This window comes from Primulina huaijiensis, chromosome 14, assembly GCF_012295235.1.
Source record: "Primulina huaijiensis isolate GDHJ02 chromosome 14, ASM1229523v2, whole genome shotgun sequence".
Lineage (NCBI taxonomy): Eukaryota > Viridiplantae > Streptophyta > Magnoliopsida > Lamiales > Gesneriaceae > Primulina > Primulina huaijiensis.
In genome coordinates this window covers 16,585,149-16,610,366 of record NC_133319.1, presented here as the reverse complement: position 1 = coordinate 16,610,366, position 25,218 = coordinate 16,585,149, and the positions used below count along the sequence as shown (strand labels likewise).

Below are 25,218 nucleotides of genomic sequence, written 5' to 3'. Positions count from 1 at the left end.
ATATGTAGCACACCTAACTCGGTCATCATCTCTCATATTCAAATAACTGAAATGCACCTCAAGAGATCGAATCCAACCCTCAGCAGCAAACGGGTCGGTGGTGCCAGAAAATTCCTTCGGACTTAGCCTTCGGAACTGATCATACATGTCGTGATGTGGCCTCGGAGTATGCTGAGCCTGTTGCTCAAAGAAACGTGATATGTCCTCTAGAAGGCATTATATTTGAACGTTTTTCAAATTCTAAACGTAATCAACATGCATTTAAATATAAGTTTCAAATCATGCAGAATATATTAATCACTTTTTGAGCAACTTTAAGCATATATATCATTTAACTTCAAAAAGCTTTTAAACATGTAGCTTAAACGTATAAACCATGTAAACATACAGGTATCATCATAAAAATCATGTAAAGCAATTAAACTTACAGACTTGAGGCTTGACGAATGAGCTTTCTGGAACTGGCGGTGTTACAACTCTTTGCAGGAACATTGCTCTGATACAAACTGAAACGTCTAGTACTCATTTTTCTTTAAAATGTACTAGAAATTTTTTTTCATACCATTCGGCCGAAAATACTATACATATATATATATATATATATATAAATATTTTCGACACCATTTAAAATAAACCAACCAAATATTATTTGAAAATCCAAAAGAACGCATTTAAAACATAAAATCGTAAACGTCAATCGACCCTAAGCTAACATTATTTCAAAAATAAATTTAACTCTAACATCCTCTCAAAAACCTCTCAAAAGCATCATAAGTCATAAAATATTTAAAGTACCTTAAATCTTAATAATTATTTTATTTGCGGAAAACCAGTGACAGTCATCAGGTTGTGTGCACCTTCAGTCTAGTTCGTTCAACTATCAAGACCTCCATCAATATCAACATCATGCTAACCTGTATCGTTCACACCTAGTGAGTCTATTTACTCAGCAAACTTTAATTGTAATAGCAAGTAATACATATATATTCACAACCAACAGTGAAAATATTTTAAAGAAAATAGTTTTTCTTAACATAAACTTTAAAGATTTTCCTTTGAACATATCATATCATATTTCCTTTCATCATATACATATATGTTTCCCTTTTTATTGAATCAGATCCTCAATTGTGACTTTCGTATTAGCTGTAGGACGATGGATCCATCTACATATTACCACGGTACCGGACGGGAGGGACATCAGCGACACTCTCACCCGTCAAATGAGCCTTGACCTTACATATCAACGTATCATCGTATTAGTCACAATCAATTCACCTCCTTCAACTTTTCATATTTCCATCACCTATAAAATTTCATGCATATATACATCATTTTTCTTTTAAACCAAGCATGCAACATATTTTTTAACATTAACGATTTATCATAAAATTCCATAAACATTTGAAATAAACATTTTAACATTTATTACAGCATTCAGGGTACTATCAGGACGTCTAACATTTTTAGGTGTAAAATGACTGTTTTGCCCCTGAAACCCTAACTTTCTCAATTTACCTTTAGACCTTAAAACGACGACCTAAATAATTTCAAACTTAACATGGAACCTTAAAATATGCCCATAAATATTTCTTATATATAAACTTAAGTTTTTCGACTAATTTTCTAATTCGTTTTTAAACTTAGACGTACATCCCGGTTTTGACTCGTATTGACTCGAAACTTAACCAAACTTTACCAAACTTGAACTACAGCCTAATAAAACCTAGCTATACCATATACAATCCAAATCAAGCCAATTAAGACCATTGAACAAGCCTAGACCAGCCGCTGAATTTCTGCCCTATTTTGTTCGAACCTTAGCTTACCCATCCCATGCAACCTTCGACCCTAGCCCTTGGCCAACCCATCCATGCCCTAGTTGACTATCCTAGGACCATGACCAACCCATAGGGACCCTACTGGACGGAACCTAACCAGTCTAGAAGCCGCAGCTCTCAAGTCGTGACAAGAAGCCATGTGCGACTTCATACGTGCGTCTCCTTCCTAGGTTTCGCACCAGCCTCATATTGAGCCGTCTAGGGCCATGACTAGACCCTAATAGGACCCATGATCACTTCCCTACAGCAGCTAACATCCTGCTTCTTCCTAGGGCAAAAAACTCAAGCTTTTGTCCCATGAAAACCTTATTTTCGCTCAAGCCCTCAACCTTACATGTGCAGCTCTTATTTATGCATCTATGGACCCTTAATGTGTTGTAAAAACATCCCTTCAAGTATCCCTACCATGACATCCCATTTGTGCATCATTAGGAAGAGTTTAAAAAAAGAAAAATCTAATTTTATGCATATAAAGCCATAAAAACGAAAATACAAATGGTGCATCATGTTTTTCATTCAAGGATAATCAAATATATATAATATAGTGTGAAAGGTGTTTGAAGGAAGATTAAGACGTGCCTTTGCGTTTATTACGCACAAAATACGGCTTGCGATGCGATGAACGTTGGCGGAGAAGGACCCTTGCTGAATTTTTCTTCAAAATTTCGTGACTTTCCTCTCAAACTCTCGTGTAGTTTGTATTGCTGATGGAGAAGAAGAGTCCGAGTATTATTAGGTGAAGTGTGCGTGCGTTATGTGTGTGTTTGAGGAGGGTTTTTGGCTTTTTATTTTAATTAAAATACATGATACAAGCTTAGGCCCACTAACCTAGTATAATAGACCCATTAAACTCATTAGTTATTATTTAAAATATTTTGTTTAGGAACGTTTGTGAAAATATTAACCGAGTTCTCAAAAAGTCTTTATTTTTATCGAAAATCGATTGCCGGTTTAAAATACGAGTCGACGTATAAAAACACCTCAAAACACATCATTTTCGAAAATTCCATTTAAATTACACCACATATTAAACAATTAAAAATAATTATTTAATAAAAATATTTTCTCTCATATGATCACGGGTCTCCGTTTCTCGATCGCGTATCGAATAACTTTTAAAACAAAGTTTTATGCATTCTAACAGAAAACCCTATTTTGAACATGTAATCATGCACATCATAATTAATTCATGTAATTAAAACTATTTAATTAATCATTTTTCATTTTCCCTAAATTTGCATGCAGTTGGATTACATCATCGAGTTTTAGACCTTACAGTTGCATCATAGCGGAAGATTTTTTTCCCCAGTTATTTAGTCCAAGTCTCCGCAAGTATGCACTAATCTGTCCAACATATGCATGAGGTGGAACACAATTCTTCCAAAATCAAACATGGAGAAACAACGAAACAAGAAGCCATTTCATGATCGAATAATCCACCATTAGAGAAACTCGTACATACAATGTCTCAAAAAACACATCCCAAAACAAAACAAAAGGCATAGCTATAGAGAAAGTGCCAACTCAGTCATCAGCGAGGACCATCGACATATAATGGACTCATAATTTAATATAATATATGTCCACTCCACCCCCAACTAATTTGACACAAGATTTAATCGAGTGGACAATTTTTTTTCCTCTTCAAGTTTTCTTGATCGTAAGAGACATGGAAGAAAACAAAGAGCCAAATTTGTCCCCTCTCATTGAATGATCATGTAATCGAGTGAACCCATTTTTTTCTTCAAGTTTTCTTCTTACCTTTTTGCACTAGTGAAAATTTGAGCATGGTGTATAAATAGCAAGACCAGGCAAGCCATTTCCGCCACCCTCCTCAATGTTCAAGAACCCATCGCCATTATTGCTATTGCGACTCGCCATACCAATTACTTGAGGACCCAAACCATGGTGGCCCTGATCTGGACCTCCGAAATGATCACCCACCGCCAAATTTGACCCGAGGAAATTACCGTACTGCCCACTGGTAGACCCCAGAAGTGAGATGAAACTCCCACTCACATCCATTAAGTTTCCGAATTGCCCAGGCCCGTAGTTGTCTTCTCCCTTGAGGGGCAATAACTCGGAACCTGCAGCAGAATTGTTGCTGTTTCTGTTTCTGTTTCTGTTGTTAGATAACGATGAAGATGCTGCCGGGCGCTTGCTCTGCTGGTTGTTTGAAGAGGAGGAAGAAGCGGAGGAGCTCCGCTTGGCGTTCTTCCGGGAGCCTCCGCCAACGGGGATGTTCCTCAAGGCGCCGCCTTTAGTCCAGTACCTTTTGCAGCTCTTGCAGAAGTGGCGAGGCTGAGACAGATTGTAGTTGTTGTAGTAGCAAAACTTGGTGTTAGGGGAATCACACCTTGGGCACTTCAATTGCTCTTGCTCCGGGAACTGTGGCTGCTGTTGCACTTGTGCTTTGATATGAGAATACATATACGGATCTTGCATTTTTTGAGGTGAAATTAAAAATTGAATTCAATCAGAAAAAGGTTTCTTTTTGATTGGTTTTGTGACATGGGTTTTTGTTAGCTTGTTCTTGACGCTGAAAGACTCGAGTTGTGGGAATCGAACACGTACGAAGGGAAAACAGGTGAAAACTGATCTAAAAAAACCAAAAAATGGAGAAAACTTTTGGAGGAATTTGTGGGAGAGGGATTTGTTGGGAAGTGGAGAAAAGACGAGGAAATCAGGTCTCAGAAGATGACAAAAAGTTGAGTTGAAGGAGATGAATAATAATCAGAAAGGCATCAAGAAAATTACACGCAATTTCTTGGATCAGAGGAAGCAGATGATTGATCCAGCTTTCACCGGCTAATATTAAGTTTCTTTCAGATGCAATTTCCAAAATTTTTCGTAATTAAGAGGTTTGCAAGAAATTGTGATGAAACAGAGAGGAGGAAATGTAGAGGCTAAACATGGAATATGTGGTTTGATCTGAGAAATACATGATCACAAAATTGGTGCCCCAGCGACTGATTACGTGGCAGACTATGTCATCTTCTGAATTTAAAAAAAAAAAAAAAAATAGCCTTACCCTTCTCACACGTCTCCTTTCACCAACAAAGGCGTACTCTAGGTCTCCTCCACACCTGCTACCGCCCGCCGCGTCCGACCACTTAATCTTTGTGGTGATCTAAATAAATTGTCAGATTTTGACTCTAGTTGAAGATCTCAATTGTTGATGTCTGTCAGTACTTCTTATTTTTTCTTATATTGTCGTGCTTTGTGTTGATCGATTGAGCATTGTATTTTAGTTCTTGATGCTTTAATGTTTTTTAAAATGATTTCCAGTTTAAGGATATAAACTTTCGAATTATGCTTCCATTTTTGTCAATGAAAAGTTGCCATTTTCTTGCAATCGAATTGATGCAGCCAGATAATAATATTGTGATATCGTGGAATGCATATAGATTGACATGTAAAAGAGGTCCACGAGGCTAGCAGTTGATAAATGTATTAGAGTAGTTGTTCAGTAAGCTAATTTTTGGTTTAAGTTTTATTGATTTTTATGTAAAAAAAAATTATTTATTTTAATAAAACTTTATGGTTTATCCAATTATGATATCTATACTCGTACAAAATGCATAGATAAAATACTTAAATATACAATAGCTATCATGATGTATGTCCCTCAGTGTAAGATCATTAAATACATTAGAAAGCGTACTGTCAATTCTGAAACGTCCACTACTCGTTTTTCTTTATAATTTACTAGAAGTATTGGATTTTGTGAGACTACAAATTGAAGAAGTTGAATTTGGAGACTACAGTTTGATGAAGATCAAACAGATTGTTTATAAAGAAATTTGTAAATTGATTTCATGTAATGTAAATTTTGGAATTTAGCTTAGCTGTTAGTTAAGTCAGGAGAGTGGAATTGCCCGTTTTAGTGATGGACTTCACAAAACTGGCAGCAACAAAAAATGAACCAATAGAAAATTTTATCCTTCTAAAATTTCATTTTTCATTATGTGAACGAGATTTATACAATTGATACATCGACACTGTCAAATAAATTATCGATCGGGATTTTAATGAGTTCACAATTATTTATTTGGTAAATTTAGGATATACTAATTAAATAGTAAATTAGTAGTCGTAACTACTAAGTGAAAAATTCTCATGGAACATTCTAGAAAAGTTTAGAATAGATTAATTAATTTATAATTAATAGAGTAATTACATAAAAGTTATTTAATTTAAAACATAAATAAATATATATGTATATATATGCGTGTATATGTAAATATATGTATATTTTATTATCAAAGTTGATAATAATTTAATTATGCATGTTATTTTTAAAAATTGATTAATAATAAAAACAATATCTTGATGAAAGGAGAGTTCTTATTAGATTAGGACGAGACTTTTATTAGAAGTGTATACACACACAACTTTTACATATATGTTTTTGTCAACAAAAAATTCTCTCTCCCCCCATCACACAAGAAAATCGATCACCTTTCTCTTGGAAGCACATGGCCACTTCTCCGTAGCACTGTCGTGCCACCGCCTTGATGCCACCATATTTTGAAACTCCGGAAATCAACTTTCGACACAAATTTCGTTTAGTTTTTTCATGTAATCTATATGAGGAATTCAGTTTTTGACTGTGAACCTGATTAGACGATTGAAGAAGATGGAAGATTCGCTCGTTTCTAACTTTTCATGCAACATTAACATCCATGGATCTCCAGTTCTGACATCATCCGTACACAGGAAAACATAGTGTAGCCACACATAGCTTAAAGGAAAGTAAGAAGCAAAGAGAACAAGGCCGTGATCCCCTGCTGAAAATACAAATTTCAGCTTAAAAAAATGGCTGAAATTTGAAAACCTTCAGGTCCAATGTCAGCCAATGAGCGGTAATCACAACCCTAAACAGAAAAATAGCACAAATAAAAGGTCGCAGGGAAAACTACTGCTGGAAATTACAGAACTCGGCATCCAAAGGAACAAAAGATGAGATAGTACAAATATCAAGAGTCAAGAGCAGTCGGACTGCAGCGGGAGCGGGAGCGGGAGCGGCGGTTGGGCGGCGGCGGGTGGATTGTTAAGTGGGAAAGAGAGAAATGGAGGGTAAAATGCAGGAGAAAGAGAGGGTGAATCGATTTTTGTTAAGAATTGATCTATATCTGTGAGACGGGTCAATCTTATCGATATTTACAATAAAAAGTAATATTTTTAGCATGGATGACCTAAATAAGAGATCTGTCTAGCAAAATACGACCCGTGAGAACGTCTCATACAAATTTTTGCTTTTTGTTAATTGTTGGACAAATTTCCTCTAGTTGCTCATAGTTGGACACCAATTTTCCGGTAGATTCTATTTATTGGACAATCCAATACATGATACGTGTGCTGAGAACGAATCATAACCACTGATCCATGTATCATGATTGAATGAGTTATCATAATTTATCCATTTAACACACATGTCATGTGTTCAGTTGGTAACGACATCACTCGTATGTATAACATGAACAAAATCCCAATTTTTTGAGCAAAATTATATATATTCATACAAATATATAATCATGTTTATGCATGTTTGGTCTTGTCGTATAGTAGAATGTATTTATGAAAATAATTTTTCATAAAAGAATATAATATTTTAAAGCTTTGTTTGCATTATTCTAAAGTGCCACTGAACCTCTTTTGTTAATAGAATGACATTTTAAGTAGGAATAATTATTCGGTTAGTTATCTATTAAATAATAGTTAACAAAAAAAAAATAAAATTCTTTCATGCTTTGGATGCTCAGCCGAAATTGTGGAATAATTTATTGAGTAATTAAGATTATTTATATGAAAGTGAGGGACCATTAGAATAATTTTTTTTATTCTCAATTCGGTTTGATATTAATAAATTGTAAAGGAAGTGGCCTAGAGGTCTGTCATTAATTGCTATTCCTAACCTTAAACATGACATCATTAGTCTTAACGAAAACGTTTATCTAATGTCCTGTATGTATATTGTGTTTCATAAATTAAGTTATTTTATTTCTTGGCAATATTTTATCTTATATTATTATATAGATTAATAGATATATGTTCACTATATAACAGTAGTTATCTATACTATTTTGTACAAAATTTATATATATTCTATGGAAAATTTGTGTATAATTATATCATCAACAATTTTTTTCAAGATTTATTATTTTTAAAATGCACTTGAAGAGGTCATTTTCTTAAAAAAAAGAGTTGACCGAGGTTAAAAAAAAATAACTCGATGGATTCATAGATAACTGAAATCGTTGAATTTATTTCTAACCCTATCGATCATATGAGTAGAATGTTGAACAAATAACCACAACTGATTTAAGTAGGTAGTTTAGTATATAAGATCTCTTATTAAAAAACAAAGAACAAATGAAAAACTGCTAAAACGCGTCAGCCATGGCGCCACTCCTTCCCTAAGTGGGTTGCGGGCACCTCTTCCCACCAAATTCAATACAAAATTGGTTTGGCTCGCTGTCTCACATAAAATACACAGGTCGGGTCCGTGATTTTTCTACCCGCCAAAATGGAAAGTCAACCTGATGTGTTGGGTGCAATAATTGTCCCTGCTTGATAGAGCGATCGAACCGTGGTGCTTGAGTTGCTGTGCGTTTTAAAAATATTTGAGTTGCACCATTACCACCAACTATAACTTTTGGTAAAGCGGCAAGCGCTCGGTCCTACAATTGGTATCAGAGCCAAGGTCACGGGTTCGATTCCCATTGATTGCAAGGAGTGCAATTATTGAGAGGGAGATTATTGGGTGCAATAATTGTCCATGTTTGGTAGAACGATCGAACCGTGGTGCTTGAGCTGCTGTGCAGTTTAAAAGATTTGAGTTGCACCATTACCGCCAACTATAGCTTTTAGTAAAACGGCAAGCGCTCGGTCGTTACATGATGCTTCCTGCTGATTTATTTTAATAATGCTATCGTCGATTCAATTATTACAAATAGACCGAACATGCCAAAAGAAACATGAAAATATAAGTCTATAATAATTGCAATTGACACCCAATCACATAAAATCATAATTGAGGTCAAAATTGAAGTAAATGAGAGTTTGTCAAAGGTGTTGCGCCTTAAACGCGTGAAAATCTCAAGTGACTAGATTAATGTTTGGGTGGGTCTCATGTGAGACCGTCTCACGGATCTTAATCTGTGAGACAGATCAACCCTACCCATATTCACAATAAAAAGTAATACTCTTAGCATAAAAAGTAATACTCTTTCATGGATGACCCAAATAAGTGATCCGTCTGACAAATACGACCCGTGAGACCGTCTCACACAAATTTTTGCCTTAATTAATTGTTTTTAATGCACAAATATATTTTAAGTTGGTTTTTTATGATAACAAAATATTCTGATTCTTTGTAACTGTTTCAAAGTTTGTAGTTACTTCACCTACTATTAGGTTCGATCACAAGGGATGTTAGGAAGTTTAGTTTTAGGCCCAATAATGCTTGTCCCGGATCCTCCAGACCCGCTTGCTATAATTTGTACTGCACTGACTGATCCTACTCCAATCCAAAATGTCGTCCTCGAAATCCCTAATTCGATCCGGAATTTCTCTGATGACACGGTTTATCATCACCAACCCGAGCTCATTTCTCTCCAGGACCTCTGATATTGTAGCTGCGCCTCCGAGGATACTTCCGCCTCCGCGGCTACATTTTCCTCGGTATCAAAATGACGCCGATTCTATCAGAAAGCTTTCATCCGACGGCTTCCTTTACCCCTTGGGCCTTCCTTCTCTCCACTTCTTCTTACCCGAAGGTAATTCCAAGAGCCCCAAATTCTCGTTATTGATTTTGTTTTTAAGTTTTGAGTCAGAATTTTCGAGTCCTTGTTTCTTTTTTGGGTCGTCTGTATTTATGCTACAGGTTTTTCTAAGCTCAATTATTGGATCTTAGATGAGATGCACTGTAGGAACTCGTGTAAATCTTGCTTTTATCATACTTGACTTATGGGGAAACTGGATTTCTGCGAAAGTAGTTGTGGGAAATTCCATGATTGCTGCTCTGTAGCCAATGTGTTTGTTTCAATTCTTTGGGATATTGTGTTGGTCTGATATCTTTGGATTTCGGTTGGATGTTATAGAAATGGGATCATTGTGTCCCTGATGAAGGACTGTTTCTTGTGTAGCTGAAGTTGCATTTGAGTTGTGAAGACGTTTTCATTTTGCTTCTTGACTCATTGACCTCCATGAAATATTCCCACCTTTTGAGATTCAGTCCTCAATTTCGGAAGAGATTATTAAAAGTTTATCATTGTTGAGGCATACAAGATTGAAGTGGTTCATTCAATGCCAGTCTTGCAGTAGTTCTTAACATTGTCGAGATTGTAAAAAATGTGCATCAATCAGTAGCCGTTGCGCTGAAGATGAAATCAGTAGTTACTATACTTTTCCTCAATCATCAGTTAATTGGGAATATCAAGCAAACTACTTGTAGCTGTTTGAGCATGGTTCTTCAATTTTTTGTTGACATTGGCGTATAATATTTTCTTTTCGTTTTAATACTTTACACAGGAGATGATTCTTCATCTAGTGAGCCATTGCAATTATTTCCAAAGCGAACTTATCAACCAAGCAACATCAGACGGAAAAGGACTCATGGATTCTTTGCTCGGTACCTCTCTCTTCCTGTACTTGTGCACACTGGTTCCATAATTTTATTTTGATACCTTACATTATTGGTGAATAAAATTTTGAATTCTGAACCATATGATAGTATCCAAGCATGCAAGATTACGATTCAGTGGTCTGTGCTATTTTACGAAAACTAGAAGTCCCCTTTGCTTTTAAACATTCATATCAGAATGTCAAACTTTTCCCCCTCTAAACTTAATCAGTTCTTTATGACAACTGTTTTCTCTATCCATCCTGGCCAGTAAAGCAACAAAAGGCGGGCGCAGGGTTATTGCCGGGCGTAGCCAAGGGTCGATCAAGGATTACTGCATAATGATGTCTCCTGCATTGTCATCCTTTAATCAAATCAAGAATCACATCCTCCAAGGCATTAAAAAGAAAAGAAGATGCACTTCTGAAGTTGGATGTATCTCCAGGTTTTTACAGTTACTACACAGAAGAATGCCGGCCCCGTAATTGTGTGATGAATTTGATCTGTGAACTATTAGGTTTGTTAGATTGGAAAAGAGTTCATTCAATAGTTAGGCCTTTAAAAATTTAATCAGCAAGAGGGAAACCAATATTTTGAAAAAATCACTTAAATTTGAAAGAGTTTAAAAGAATGGTGATTTTATTTGTTCATTGTTAAGTATGTGCTCGACCTTTTTGTGTGATCTAGTCTTTCTCCTACCTTTCTTAGGATGCATCTTTTCGATTATAAAAAACAGAAATTTAATTTTCAAAACTTGAAGTCGAAGCTCCTTAAAACTCCTGTATAAAGTTTCAGTTTGGTACACAAGTGGATCAAAAGTATACGTGTGAGCAATGCTCACACTTCAATGTTAGCAGGGGTGTATGTGTGTGAGCGCGGACAAGTTTAATATGAATGAATTCATTAAAATTGATTGATTTAGTTTGATATTTTTGCAATTATGCTCAAGTTTTCTATATTAGTTCGGAAAAACATAATTCCACTATAAAACTAACTTAATTTAATGTGATTTGTTGGCTTTGCAAGTGTTTCGAAATTTCAGACCCATAATAATTCAAGGCAAAAACGTGTGTGAGACGGTCTAACGGGTCGTATTTTGTGAGACGAGTCTCTTATTTGGGTCATCCATGAAAAAGTATTATTTTTTATGCTAAAAATATTACTTTTTAGTGTGGATATCGGTAGAGATGATCCGTATCACAGATAAAGATTCGTGAGACCGTCTCACAAAAGATCTACTCATAATTCAAAGCGGAAGGAATGGGCTTAAGATGTGAGGGTAGTCATAGAAACATAAAAATGGTATTTAATTTTAAAAGTATCAACTTAAAATTTTTAGTTAGAAAATAAATTTATTCATTAAAAATTATTTTTGAAATCCAACAATTAGGTTGTGGGATTGATGGGACCAACGTGCAAATTTAAAATTGTGTTTTTGAGGATCATGCCTACTTCCGAGTAATGGAACAAAACCAATAAGACACAAATTCTTATAGTGATTTAAAAATGTCAATTTATTAATTCTAAAAAAAATGACTATTTATTAAATTTCTTACATCGCAAAGTTAACTACCCATGTTCTAGTATAATACAATCTTATTGTGAATTCTTAAACTAATATAGTGCTAAGATCATGTTTGGTATGATTGAATGAAATAAGATAATAATGAAATGAATTTTGAAATGAAACGGAGATAAGAATGAAATAATATATCTTTCGGGAACCATCTTGCAGAAATTTCAAGGAAACACTTAATATTTTGATGCAAATCCATTCTTAGGGAATTAAAAATGGGTTTGCTGATCAAATTACGAGAATATTCTGAATTTTACCTGATTATTGATGGAATTGATTAGTTATAGTGGGGTGCAGTAGTTTGCTTGGATTAGCAAGTAGAAATCCGTTGCGAGTTCCATTGCCCACCTGTGACCCCGAGTGCGGCTGTTTCGTGAGTAGGAAGTCCCTCCTCCTCGGGTTCTCCTCGTTTTCTTTAAAACAATTTTGGCAAGAAGTGATAAAGTCTCCATGTTTATAATGGACCGAGATTTATTATTAAGTGTGAGACCTTTAGAGTAACTATTTAGAGTACATCAAAATATTTAATTCCATAATTATCTTTCTTATTCTAATAAAAATCTCCTCAAGTCACTCCATATTTTACATAGAAAAAAATCTAAACAAAACTTCTTTTTTAAATTGAACAACTCTTTTAAATTGAAAATCATTTTGTGTTAATTATTTAGATTTATTTTATCAAATTAAAAATAATAATAACACATGTAGCGTGTGCATCTTTTACTGGTTGTTATAAGCTGAAAGCCATCATATTGGGCTAGATTTTCCGCTTCAAGCCCGATTTAGTGCTTTCTGTTTACAGGCCCACAAAGGGTTCATTACGGGCTTCAGTGCTTAAACCACAGTTTGAAGTAACGTTATACTTTTACCCATTAAAATTATACGTCAACATTGAAAATGCGACTATAGTAATAGGAAACCCTACAAGGAAGAACGATTTAGAAGACGCGATTTACATCTTCTCCACACTTCCACCAGTTCTATCTGCGTTGCAGAGAAGAATTGCGATGGAATCTCTGCAGATTCGACGATGGAACGAGATTCCACCGGCCGAAGAATTCAGTTGTCGGATTGAGAAGAGCAATGTTCCAGCGGTAGCTCTTATGGATAAGCAACACACTCGATCAGCTATCCATACGATTTACTTGTATTTTTGTTTCGTGATTTTTCAGGTTGTCAGTGGATGCGTGAGGCTCTGGAAAGCATTTTCAAAATGGGACGTATCGAATGGCGGCCTGGATTACTTGCAGGTATGTTATTCGGGTCTTGTTTTGGTTAGAATTTGTATGGATAATCAAATGAATATCAGGGGTTCCAAAATCAACTGGTTTTACTACTCGATGTGCAATGAAGGAGTAATATGTGGCATTTTTAGAGCTGGGGGGCTCCCTTTATTTACACGTGTGTACACAAATATTTGAATGTTTTGGGCACCCAGGTGCTCATTCGCCGCCATTGAATATTATATGCTAAGAGCAACAGCCAACATGATCATCCTTTACTGACAAACAAACCATTGATTGAAGGATAAATTTCGGGAAGTGGTGAGTTTGAGGATTTGGTTGGCCACTGAAAGGAGCTGTGCAGGTCTTTAGTTCAGCTTAGTATTGTCTCTTAGGCATTTCTGGGAGAGATGTGAACTCGATTCAGCTGGTCATATACAAAGGCCCTTTCTGAGAGTGTAGCTGGTCGATGAAAGGAGCTAAGCATGTGCCCATCAAAGCTTAGTATGGTCTTCCGTTTTCTCGCACCCAAGGCACAACGGAAGTTTAATTTTTTTTTTCAACATTCGAAACTGTCATTGGGTGTCACATAGTTTAGAATGTTATACCAGCGCTTATGTAATGCTAGCTCCAAACAATTCCGGATTTTAAGCGGAGATAGTTTTTCTTGTAAATCTCTAAAAACAGATCACCCTCTAATTGATTTTAAAATCCGGTCCACGATCGGAGAATGCGTAACTCGCTTAGATTGCACTAGAAACCGTAAGCGATTTGTGCATTGAGACTGTGACGTCCAAATTTCCAAAATCGAGAGTCGGTGCAGTGGCAGAGGCGCGGTGGTGATGGAAAAAAACAAAGGGCTGAAAATTTCTTCGCAAGAAATTGTGATGGCCGAAACTTTTTGGGGAGGTTTTTGATGAATTTTTGTAGGTTTTTGATGGACAAAAATTCGTTCCTATATTATGTCTCCTTATGGTGTGTTATAGAGAAGGACTCCTGATCTCTCCAACAAAGATTCTTAATCCTTGTCCCACCAAGAGGTGGGACTCTATTATTTCATTATATTAAAATTCTCATATATACCATGTATTTATCAACTTTTGATAATACATGATATATTAATAATACATATATACATATATTTTATATCTCCATATAAAATGTATATAAACATTAATACATTTATACATGCACAGTTAATACATGCATACACATATTAATTAAATTAAATAATCATTATTTAATTTATATATTTATATCACTAGTTAATTAATTCTAGACCCCTCTAGAACTTTTTATGAGAATTGTAAATATTAGTAATCGCCACTACTAGTACCATCATTTAATAAGTAGATTTTAAATCCACTAAATAAATGATTCCGAACTTATTATAACTTCGATCGACGATCCGACATCATCGGTGTATCAAAGATGCAAGTCTTGTTCATATAATGAAAAACGAAAATTTCGAAGATCAAAATTTTCGCTTATCATATTGGGTAGCTGCCAGTTTTGTGAACTCTTTCACCAAAACAGGCAGTTCCACTCTCCTTCCTTAATTAGCAGTTAAGCTAACTTCCATTTCTTCTATCTTATAGAATCAACTTATAAACTCTTTTATAAACATTATGTTTGATCTCCATCAAACTATAGTCGCCAAATTCAACTTCTTGAATTTCGACTTTTTCAACGGGAACACAGAGTGATACTTGTGTGACCCTCAATGGTTCAGTGTACAGTTAGCCGTGAGTTCACATTGATTCAGAATAACATTTATTCTTATTCGGTCAACAGATCATGGTAAGAGCGTCTAATAGCATCGCCCCTTGATCTCCTAGGTAACACTGATAGTGCCTGCAAGAACCTTAAGTCATGGTTAGCGTACAGTATGGTCCCTTCAACACATATATCCCGATCGAATCTGCAACCATTGATATATCGAGAGTTGCATATGAATTCGATAACGATGTGATTTATCTTTGAGTACTAATATTTACATTGTATGTGCAAATATGAAAACCCCTTTCCCCAAAGCATATTCATTGCTCTGGCCAGAGACTCCTTGCGCTATTAACTCATCAAATCACATAGGATTTCCTCACCCATAGGCAAACGGTTAATTCCCGACTACAATACATTTGCTCCTACGTATTTCGAAACTATATCCAACCTCGCCACTTGATGACCTTCAATGGAGTCGGTAAACGGATCAAAGTGCATGTTAGTATGTATAGCCCCTACATTGTTGGTCAATGGATTTATAGTGTACAACCATAACCACAGACTATTCCACTCGACAAGTGAGAACCACTCGGACAGTCCGAGGGAGGGTTGTTCAATGCATCATCATATGATCACCCATTTATATGAATGGACATCTCCATTTTCTTGCCAACGAAACATGACGTTTACATAATAGATTCTAGTCTCGAGCTAAAGCGATTTTTATCCTTATTTTAGGAGGTTGATTCGACTAGATACCTGTTTAGAATATACGGTACACTTCCTAATGAGTTTCATGATTTTACGTTGCAAGATAGACCTCATGGTACCTATAGTATATTCACGGACTTTACATATGCGCCTTGCATGAGTATACAGATAAAAGATAATGTCATAATTGAATAAAATCGTATAATATTATTAAAATAAATATCGTTTTACATTAGAGTCAATAAAAGCTCAAGGCAAAAGTTGGCTCGTTGGACACCTACTCTAACAATAAGGACCTGATTTAGCTGGCTGCATGCCATGATCCTTGCCATCTTCACCTTGCTCGTTCATACTCAATCCAGCAGACTATCTGTATAATTGTCTGGTCATTTCATGATGTGATTGAAGTTTCGGACTATATGAATTATTTACTGCAGTTTGGCAGATCCCGAAAATTTAGGAAGAAACATGGTTAACTCTCAATTCTTGAGTGGTTGTCATTACTCATAAAATGTGCTCTTGTAAAATTAGGGGAATCATAGAAAAATAAAAAGACAAAAAAAAGAGAGGAAAATTTTTTGTAGAAAAGACAACTGTTTGATTCATTTCACATCTATGTTTTTATTAAGTTTATATTTAGATGTAACAACATTCACACGTGAAATAGTAAAAAATTGTTACTGAAACTTGATATGAATCAAGAAAATTTCAGTTTCCTATCTACTCAAATACGAGATAATCAGATGACGTAGGGTTAATGAATCTTAATATAAAATTGACAAGATTTTTACTTGCATATATTTATAAACCTGAGGTGGATGTAAGGATCTTGATATTGAAGCGAGGTTAATGAAAATTGATGCCAAGGACCACATAATGATCTTGCCCTGTCAAAATAATGAAGAGATAACACAAGGTTAACAAGTCTTGATATTGGCAATGACATGATCTGCTCTAGCATTTTAAATATAACTAGCTGTAGTGGAATCTCAGTGAAGCTTTATATCAATAGCCTCTGATGACTCCAGTAATGGCCATTGGCTAGCAACTCTGGCAAGTTTCTCTTTTCATTTTTGTAGGCTTTTTTCGGATCGTCACTCTTTTGTTCATGTATCTTAATATTTATTTGTAAATATTTAAATTTAAATTCATATATTTTAAATGAATTTTTTTGTTTATTAATTTATTACACTGGTTTGCAAATTGTTAGGGTTTTATTTGTTGAGATGTTGACTTTAAGACAAATACTTATTGTTGATAATCTTTATTTGGTGGCTTAAATTTTTAATTTGAGATTTATAATCGTAGTTTCTTGCTGAAGTTATATGTTGATGCCTTATGTTTGAACTTGATTCAGAATTATTTAATACAAGCTTTTTCCTTCGATGCGCTCACTTCGTGCTTATGACTCAGGTTCCAAAGCCCCTTATTGCTTTGGTGTGTGCTTTGCACCCTTAATAACTACGAATATCAATACTGACCCATTGTCAGTAGTCCAAGTTTAGAATGTTTCTCCATGCATTAGTGTTATTTAAAATTATTGTAGGAGTGAATCAGTAATTGCAGTATCTGAGAAGAGAGTAATATCCAATTCCTCAATATTAAATTCAAGTTTTGTCAGTTAATGAAATAACTTGTTACATACTTTGATCATTGATGTGATGCATTGAGTCTTAGCCTTGTTGCATCTTTAGCCTACATGTAATATAGTTGTTTAAGATGCAAATCAGTTGATGATATTTTCAAGATTCGGTTTCTCCAGCCCTACAGATAGTTTTAAGTCAAACTTCATATGCCACTACACCGTTGTCCTTGTCATGAAGTTCACCTGTGCATACGCACTCTAAGTTCTCCCCAAGCCTATATCATATATGAGTAGGTTAATGCTTGCATCTAACTTTGTAAAAATAGAAGGATCAGGATGGAAAAACAGTGTGGGGGTTATATAATGTGGTTATGTGTTGAGAATATGAAAAACAAGCATTTACATTAAGGTTTGGCTGAATTGTAGTTGAATTGAGTTAATATTTTCCTGCATTTAACTTAACATGATTGATTATTTTCCTTTATATTAGACGTTAATGGCATTCTACCACCATGGCAAATAGGAAATGGCAGGATCGTCTGTTGTGGAGGCTATGCTATCCAAATCAGCTCCTGTATTTTATGGTGATATAAGAAGTCACGAGAGGGTTGCACTTTTGGTTCTCGATATATTTGTGAATTATATGACACACCTCCTCTCTGATCTTGACTGATATAAATTGTTCTATTATAGGTTCAGTTGCCATTTTCAACCTTCATTGAATACTGCAAGAATCTTTTGCAGTCTAGACATTATGACAACAACTCCTTTTCACAATCAAAGGGGCGTAAGACAGTGGGACTTGGTTCTCAACATGGAGATTCTCCCCTTGAAGACGAAGCTCCACAGCAAATCTATCTAGCCCAGGTCTGAGACTGGGGGAAATTTGATCGGCTGTTCGTGAGATCGGCTTGTTTAAAACGTTCTCACTTGCTGTTTATTTAACTTGCTTATCGTCTGTCCCACACAGACTTAGTTTAGTACACAAAATAATATATAATAAAAAAAATTAACTAGAACAGTAATCCATAAACCATGTGATAACTTGTGGTCATTCCACTTCAGTGATGGAAAATTGACATCCACTGATTTACTCGATCATCCTTTCTTCGTAGTGATGGTATGCACGGATATAACTTTTATGAATTATCATGGTTGAATTTATCGATACGGTCTCCTTTTTCATGTCCTTCACTTACATATGTAATTCTGTTTCTGTAATAACAAAACGGGGAAAATAACTTTTATCCTCATATAAATCTTGGTGAAAAGGCAAAGTTAGCTGATTTTCTGTTGCTTACATGAGTCATATAGTTTTTGCTATTTTTACAAATTTGCAGGGTGCCTTTATTTAATCAATTTTTAGGGTCAATACCTTTTCCTTTTGTAGCTGAAAATTGGTGGCATGTAAATGTTACAGGTACCAATTATGAATATGGGGAAAGATGAAAAGGTTCAGTTGGAATGCCTAAGAGAAGACATTGAAACTGTGTGTGCTGTCTTCTGTCAATTTAACTAGTGCGGAACAGTATAAATCTAAGTTTAACCTTTGTAAATTCTTTCAAGTTTATTTGGTTACATTGAGCAGCCTGCATTTCTGGAGGGTAAAACATTGGCTTCAGTCAATCTGTGGATGAACAATGATAGAACCAGATCTAGCACTCACTATGATCCACACCACAACCTTTTATGCTTAATTTCCGGATGCAAACAAGGTATGCAAATAGAGAGACGCATTTAACATTTTCTTCATCATTACCTTATGTTTTAATGCTGGTTTTGATCAGTTTCCACTGATAACAATTGTGATTATGAGAAAATGAGCACTTCACTCTGAAATGAGGATGGTTTACAATATCTGTTGAGCTGTCCTGTAGTGGAAAGTTTTCAGTGTTTTAGAATAATTAAGCTTATGTTGACAATACGACTGTCTGTCTACAGATGATAGGTGAAGTTAGGTTGAAAATTATACTTGATAATAATCTATTTAAGTATCGTTCACATCGTGTATATGACAATTGAAGTATATAGTATCAAAGTGATAAGTAAATGAAGTATATAGATAATTAATATAATAGGATAACACGTGGTGTTTCGTATGATGTCAATTCAAGTGATTACATTTGTGATTCTTTTGTGTGGACCCTATAGACAAATTTTGACATCTCCATTATATGAAAACAAATATTTAAACCGAGTTTCATTCTTCACGCTGAAACCACTTAAGTTCGTCTGACCATAAAGAGAAAAAATTCTTAAATAAACTATAAAGAGAAACACAAGATAACATTCTTGAATTTATTTTCCCAGGAACAATTCAAACTGGAATAAAACCACAAGCAAGATTCCGCAAATAAAGACTTTAATGTGAAGGAACAGAATAAAGAAAATGAAACTCAATCATAAACTAGACATAACATTTAAAAAACATCTTCTTCCTCTCCCATCTTCACTGAGTTTAGATCAAATAAAATAAGAGTAGATGTTTTATTTAACCCTTGCTTTATTACTATGGTCGAGAGCTCCTATCTGCTGGGTGGTATGGCAACAGAGAGGGTGTGGCCACCCGAAACCCGGGTATGTTAAACTCATAACAAAAGAAAAATCATAATTATATATTTTATAATATAATAAATTATTTAAATACAAATATNTATTAAATGCTGGGATGGTTTAATATGGGTCCAGGTTTAAACCCTGCTCATTGTCATCCCTAGGTAGGATAGAAAAATACCCTAGCATCACTGCCACTCTATTTGTCCTCCCCCTTTTCCTTTCGAGGGTGGGGGGCAAGGCTTGGGATTTTCAATCCCTGTATGAATCACACTTGGCCGATGGAGCAACTCTCGACTTCTTAAAGGTTGCATGCCTTAGACCAATGCACATAAATGCAACAAATAGAGAATTATTGCCTTTATACCATTTGAAGCATTTCTATGCATCTAAGTTGGGTAAAGTGGAGGTAAACTACTACTCTAGTTATTTTATATATGAATGAATGCCATTGGCCATGTTACGTACTGTTTTCGTTTATACGATGTTTGCAAAGATTATGAGTATTCTAACCTCTCTTATGTGTATGCATGCTGCTGTGTGCGCGATCCATTTGGGACTGAAATATTTCGCTCTCAGTCACTATGTGGCCTCCTTCTGCGACCCCCTTCTTATATCCATTTCCTTTATATGGAGAAGCCTCAAATCACTGGTATATTTGTTCGCTCAACAATGTTTTTTTCCTCTTTTGGGTGGAGGGAACTTCAGAGACATGTTGTTGCTCTATTTATCACTTGAAATTTCATGTTGGTGGCAATTAAAATCATTCTTCTTTCCAGTGTTGTTCCTTTAGAAAACCCTGATTTTCGCATCTATCCGCGGGCAAAGAACTTAGACGAGTACTCCCAGAAGGTTATTCTTCATGCAGGGGATGCACTATTCATTCCCGAGGGATGGTAACTGTGTTCTACTTTTGAATTCTTTTAGAAGTTTTAGAAGTACTTATTGTTTCTGAAGTTTTAGAAGTACTTATTGTCTCTTATTTATTTCTTCTCTCTGAAGAAAATTATTCTTTTTGAATATCAAGTTTTTAAAAGCACAAAGCAAGAATTGATTGGAATTGAGAACAAGGTTTACTCATCAAGGATGATGGGTATCTTGAGGGAATTGGCGTGTAATGATGTATTCTCAGTTAAATATGTTCTGTGTTGGTTTATGGTTTGTGGATTTGGGATGAGAAGATATTAAAATTTCTCAGTGGATCTTAGTCATGAGTTTATGGTAACTATTTGATGTCTGATTCTCAAATTTGATGACTCATCATGTGCCCTTATTAAAAATTTCTGCTTTTAAAGTTTATTATGCTTCTTTTGTATCTGCTTTATCGTAGAAAAGATTAAACATGCATAAAATATTTAACTCACTGTACTTTATTGTAAAATATGCAGTTCTCGAGTGATCACATATCTTTTAGTACTTGTCAGACATTTATTTAAGAGATATGCAAAGACCTTTCTTTTGTCTGTGATGAAGTTGGTTTGATAATATGAAATTAGTGTTTATGGATGATGCTTATTTTCTATAATTCCATTTTGTCTATATTTATTCTCTTTTGTTTTCCATGTTTTTCCCACTAGATTGTTGAGATAAAAACGTATTGTGACTTCATCATTTATCTGATATTCTCAATTAAATACTTCCTTTCAATGTTTTTCTAGGTTCCACCAAGTAGACAGTGAGAGTTTAACTATTGCGGTCAATTTTTGGTGGGGGTCTGACATGATATCTGGCATGTTGGAACATATGGACTCATACTATTTACGCAGGATATTGAAGAGGTAATTGCGGTCTGTCTTTTCATTATGCTTTAGTTAATAACTAACACAAAAGTAAACTGACTTTTCTTTCTTTCTCTCATTCTTTCTTGTTTGCGATTCAATTTGAATTCGAAGGTTGACCGATAAAGAAATGGTGAGTAACATCGTCGCTGATTTCTCTCTTGTAAAGGAAATATCCGCGTCCTAATTTTATAAAATGTTGATAAATTGGTGGACGACTGTTATTTATGCTGTTTTTTATATGCTTATCATATTATTTATCTTTTACCTTTGTGGTACACTTTTGTTCTTGTTTGATGGTTGTCAGGTTCAGCAAGTAGATTGAATAATTAAAATGAGAAATCAAACTTCATACAGTCTCAATTACTAATATGTTGTCGTCTGCCTTGGTCTGAGTTACTGAATGTAGGATAAAGTGATTAACCAGAGTTTCTGCTTAAAGCTGTTTTTGAACATCATGATCAAGCTTTAGATATCAACTTTTGATACTCACCATGAATCGTTGCAATAAAATTCTGACAAAAATAGTCTGTTAAACGTGATATTTCCTGGGAAATATGACTTTATTTTCTTAATGTATTTTTCTCATGTTTTAGCCAGGAGGTTGTCATAGAGTACCATAATCTAAATTTTTCCTCATTGTGATCAGGACAGGACCGAATGCTGTGTATATCTACTGATACTGCGGATAGAAAAGTGATCAATAGTTGTGGCCTGTCTACTCATGAGAATTCAGGTCATGCATGATCAAATCCCTTTTATCAAGAAAATCTGTTCAATTCTTTTGCCTAAATTTTTTTTCTCACTTGATGGGATATTTTTGGTGACATTTATATCTGACTTCCGTGATAAAATTTAGATATGAACCATAAGACTGCCAGTTTGAAAGGGAGGAATCCAGAGAAAAGTTTTATGATGAATGAATTGGAGCCACTTGCACTCCAATCTCTTCATGAACTTGTTTCTCTAGTCCATGACTGTGTCAAACCAGAAGGCAACTCCTCAGCAGATCCATCGGTTATCCGAGAGGAAAATGAAGTCAAGAAAATTGTTTATACAAATTTGTTCGACTTGAAAGAAGATCCAATTGCCAATTTCATTCGGACTCTGGAACCTCATACCTTTCGAAGCGTCTTTCTCAGCATGGCAGTGAGTAAACAATTTCTTCCAATTTTTTCGTTTTCAAAAGAAAAAATAGAAAGAAATACATGCTTGGCTTGGTGTGAGCTTCTGAAAATGAACCTTGATCCGTTGAAAGCGTTCTTTCCCCTGGTGATGTTCTTAGATTGATATTGGATCTTCTACGCACAGGTGATAATATAAACGTGCTAACAGTAAAAATATAAAGATCTTTTTGTCATTGACAGGGTATATTTATTGCTTTAATAGACTGATAAGAAACTGACAATTTCTCCCCTCCATCTTCCTCTATTAAGTGCTAACTCTGCATTGTTTAGCACAATTTCCCAAGGACTCTGGAAGCTTTTTTGTTGCATGCACTTTCTCCAGTGGGTTCCGAAGTCCTTACCAAGAAATTTGAGCAGCTGGATCAAATGATAGCGACAAACGAGCAGTACATATTGATTTTATTTTATGGTTTTTCTTGTTCTCTTTGTAGAGAAGGAATATCTATTTGACTTCTATTACTTTTCTAATTTTTAGGGGTCAATTCTACCAGAAATTTTATAGTGTGTTTGATGACCAGTTCTCTGCCATGGATGCCATTCTGAGTCGGAAAGAGTTGTTTGCATGCCAGGTAACTTATTACTGCTCAACCTATTTATACAATTTTACTTTGAATAATTTATGTGTTTCTTTGAAATGGATGAAAAAGTGTTTATAGTTTTTTCATCTTTAATTTTCTCTCTCCCCCGCCTTTTCTCGGTATTTCTCCATTCACATACGCATTAAGTTAGGAATATGTCAATTTTATATCCAGAAAATTAGAAATCCTCAAGGGGTTACTGTCTCTAATGATTATGTTCCCTGCTACATCATCATTCCATACAAGGTGGTGTGCTTGTATAAATTGTGACTAGCTGGACAGACCATCGTGGCCTTCCTTACTCACATGGGCACATTCTATACTTAAAAGTTTCAATGATCGACGCGGCTCTTATTGTAGAAAATGCATTTTCAATGGGGTCTCACAGACACAGAAGATTATTGAAATTACTATCTGTAAGGATATGATCATAGTAATGATCTCAAGCGCTGAAACTTTTGTTATGTTTAATTTAATGATTCAGGAAAGAAAAAGTTGACCTCACCTGTTTTATATAAACAGAGGCTTTTGTAGTTAAATTTTTTGTTTCTTTTTGCTCCTTTCCCTCTCTTTTTTGTTTAAGTGGAAGCAGAAGAGCGTAGACACTTAAGACATTTAACCTGCATAAGCATCTTTACACATTATTTCTAAGATTCAGTCCAGAAGATTTCGGTAATGAGTATGCTGCAGAACAAATATTTGTTCTTTTTTTGATAGAATTTCAAATGGACTTCAATTCCATAATTTTAAAATGTTGAAGGTAAGAGAATTTTTTATGGTTCTTTCTTTCAACAGGCGTTCAAGAATGTGCTATTTCAGTATTTGGGAATAAAGTTTGATGGGCCAAAACCGTCGGTTCAATAGGACATCAATCCCAACTTATTGGTTATACTGGTTAATGACCACTATTGGCTTGCAAATCGCTTCAATGGAGCCTTTCCTTGCTGGTTTCATATCGTACTTGTGAGTCATTTGTGAAAACTTAGAATATGAGTTTTGTAGAGCTCTCAAGTCTCTTACAGTGATACCTGAAATTCAGTAGAGCTGAAACCGATGTTGTGAAAGAAAATAATTAATATTTCAAACTCGTCGTAGTAACATATGATGAGCAAACCATGGACTAATAAACAATTACACTGATTCCTAGAGTCTTAAAACACATTAATTAATGTTTTTATATCTTCAATACAAACTACATGGTGCAATATTCATTGTGTTTGTACTAATGCCGATACAGCTACGAAACACCGCCGTCATCTTCCTTCTTGTTATATGTCAAGATTTTTGATTCACTGAACTAGAAACGTTCGACTTGAATCACAGTGAGAGATACTTTAAACTAATTTTTACAATCTCGGCGTACCTCTATTAATTGCACTCTTTCTGCATATGATTCATTGTTCAGATGCAACTGGCAGAGACGAGGTCTCGAAGTCCTAGTGGTCTTGGGTTCGAATCTCATCGATTGCGTTATATATGTTTAGATAATAGTTACGTGAATCCCTTCCTCTACATTGTATAAAAAAGCCATTTCTTTTGTGAAATAATAATGAAGTGAATTAATGTATAATGCATGAGTGTGTGTGTGTGTGTGTGTGTATGGAATTGGTTCTACAACCAATAAACCAAGTGAGCGCGGCAATCACGTTGTTTGGAAAGTGGTTGCTAACTTTTAACATCTTCTAAATCTGAAACCGCATATATTGATGTGTTCAAAAAAGTTTTAAATTAAACTCATTGGTTTTATGCAGGAATCTCAGTAAGCTATAATGTAATGTGCACATTTCTGTCAAAATCTTTATATATTTTTTAGGAGAAAATCTCTACTTCTGACTAAG

The 25,218-nt window shown here is 35.0% G+C and overlaps 2 protein-coding genes and 1 pseudogene across 5 annotated transcripts; 2 read left to right on the top strand and 1 right to left on the bottom strand.

Moving 5' to 3' along the window:
• Window positions 1–3,247: 3,247 nt before the first annotated feature.
• Window positions 3,248–5,058, bottom strand: LOC140956758 (uncharacterized). Its single transcript, XM_073413621.1, has one exon. The coding sequence runs from the start codon at window positions 4,284–4,286 to the stop codon at window positions 3,612–3,614; it is 675 nt and encodes a 224-aa protein (XP_073269722.1). The 5' UTR covers window positions 4,287–5,058; the 3' UTR covers window positions 3,248–3,611.
• A 4,190-nt stretch (window positions 5,059–9,248) lies between these two features.
• On the top strand, window positions 9,249–11,115 carry LOC140957807 (uncharacterized; annotated as a pseudogene).
• A 1,839-nt stretch (window positions 11,116–12,954) lies between these two features.
• Window positions 12,955–24,911, top strand: LOC140956717 (lysine-specific demethylase JMJ31). Of its 4 annotated transcripts, XR_012171516.1 has the most exons (16): window positions 12,955–13,137; window positions 13,216–13,293; window positions 17,808–17,891; window positions 17,978–18,151; window positions 18,705–18,773; window positions 18,873–18,999; window positions 20,417–20,489; window positions 20,617–20,733; window positions 21,496–21,615; window positions 21,730–21,748; window positions 22,270–22,351; window positions 22,469–22,764; window positions 23,073–23,188; window positions 23,278–23,371; window positions 24,176–24,343; window positions 24,786–24,911. XR_012171516.1 is itself a non-coding variant. In XM_073413572.1 (15 exons), the coding sequence occupies exons 1-15, from the start codon at window positions 13,051–13,053 to the stop codon at window positions 24,242–24,244; spliced, it is 1,605 nt and encodes a 534-aa protein (XP_073269673.1). In that variant the 5' UTR covers window positions 12,955–13,050; the 3' UTR covers window positions 24,245–24,566. The 4 variants fall into 4 exon arrangements, 3 of the variants coding, with proteins under 3 accessions (XP_073269673.1, XP_073269674.1, XP_073269675.1); XM_073413572.1 differs by lacking the exon at window positions 24,786–24,911 and having other exon boundaries at window positions 24,176–24,566; XM_073413573.1 differs by lacking the exon at window positions 24,786–24,911 and having other exon boundaries at window positions 22,475–22,764; window positions 24,176–24,565.
• Window positions 24,912–25,218: the final 307 nt, after the last annotated feature.

Excerpts from the sequence above, each read along its gene's own strand:
- LOC140956758 (XM_073413621.1), bottom strand. The coding sequence starts at position 4,286 with ATGCAAGATCCGTATATGTATTCTCATATCAAAGCACAAGTGCAACAG.
- LOC140956717 (XM_073413572.1), top strand. The coding sequence starts at position 13,051 with ATGGAATCTCTGCAGATTCGACGATGGAACGAGATTCCACCGGCCGAA. Across the intron at positions 17,892-17,977 it reads ATATAAGAAGTCACGAGAGG|GTTCAGTTGCCATTTTCAAC; the intron begins GTTGCACTTTTG and ends GTTCTATTATAG. Across the intron at positions 18,152-18,704 it reads AGCAAATCTATCTAGCCCAG|GTACCAATTATGAATATGGG; the intron begins GTCTGAGACTGG and ends TAAATGTTACAG.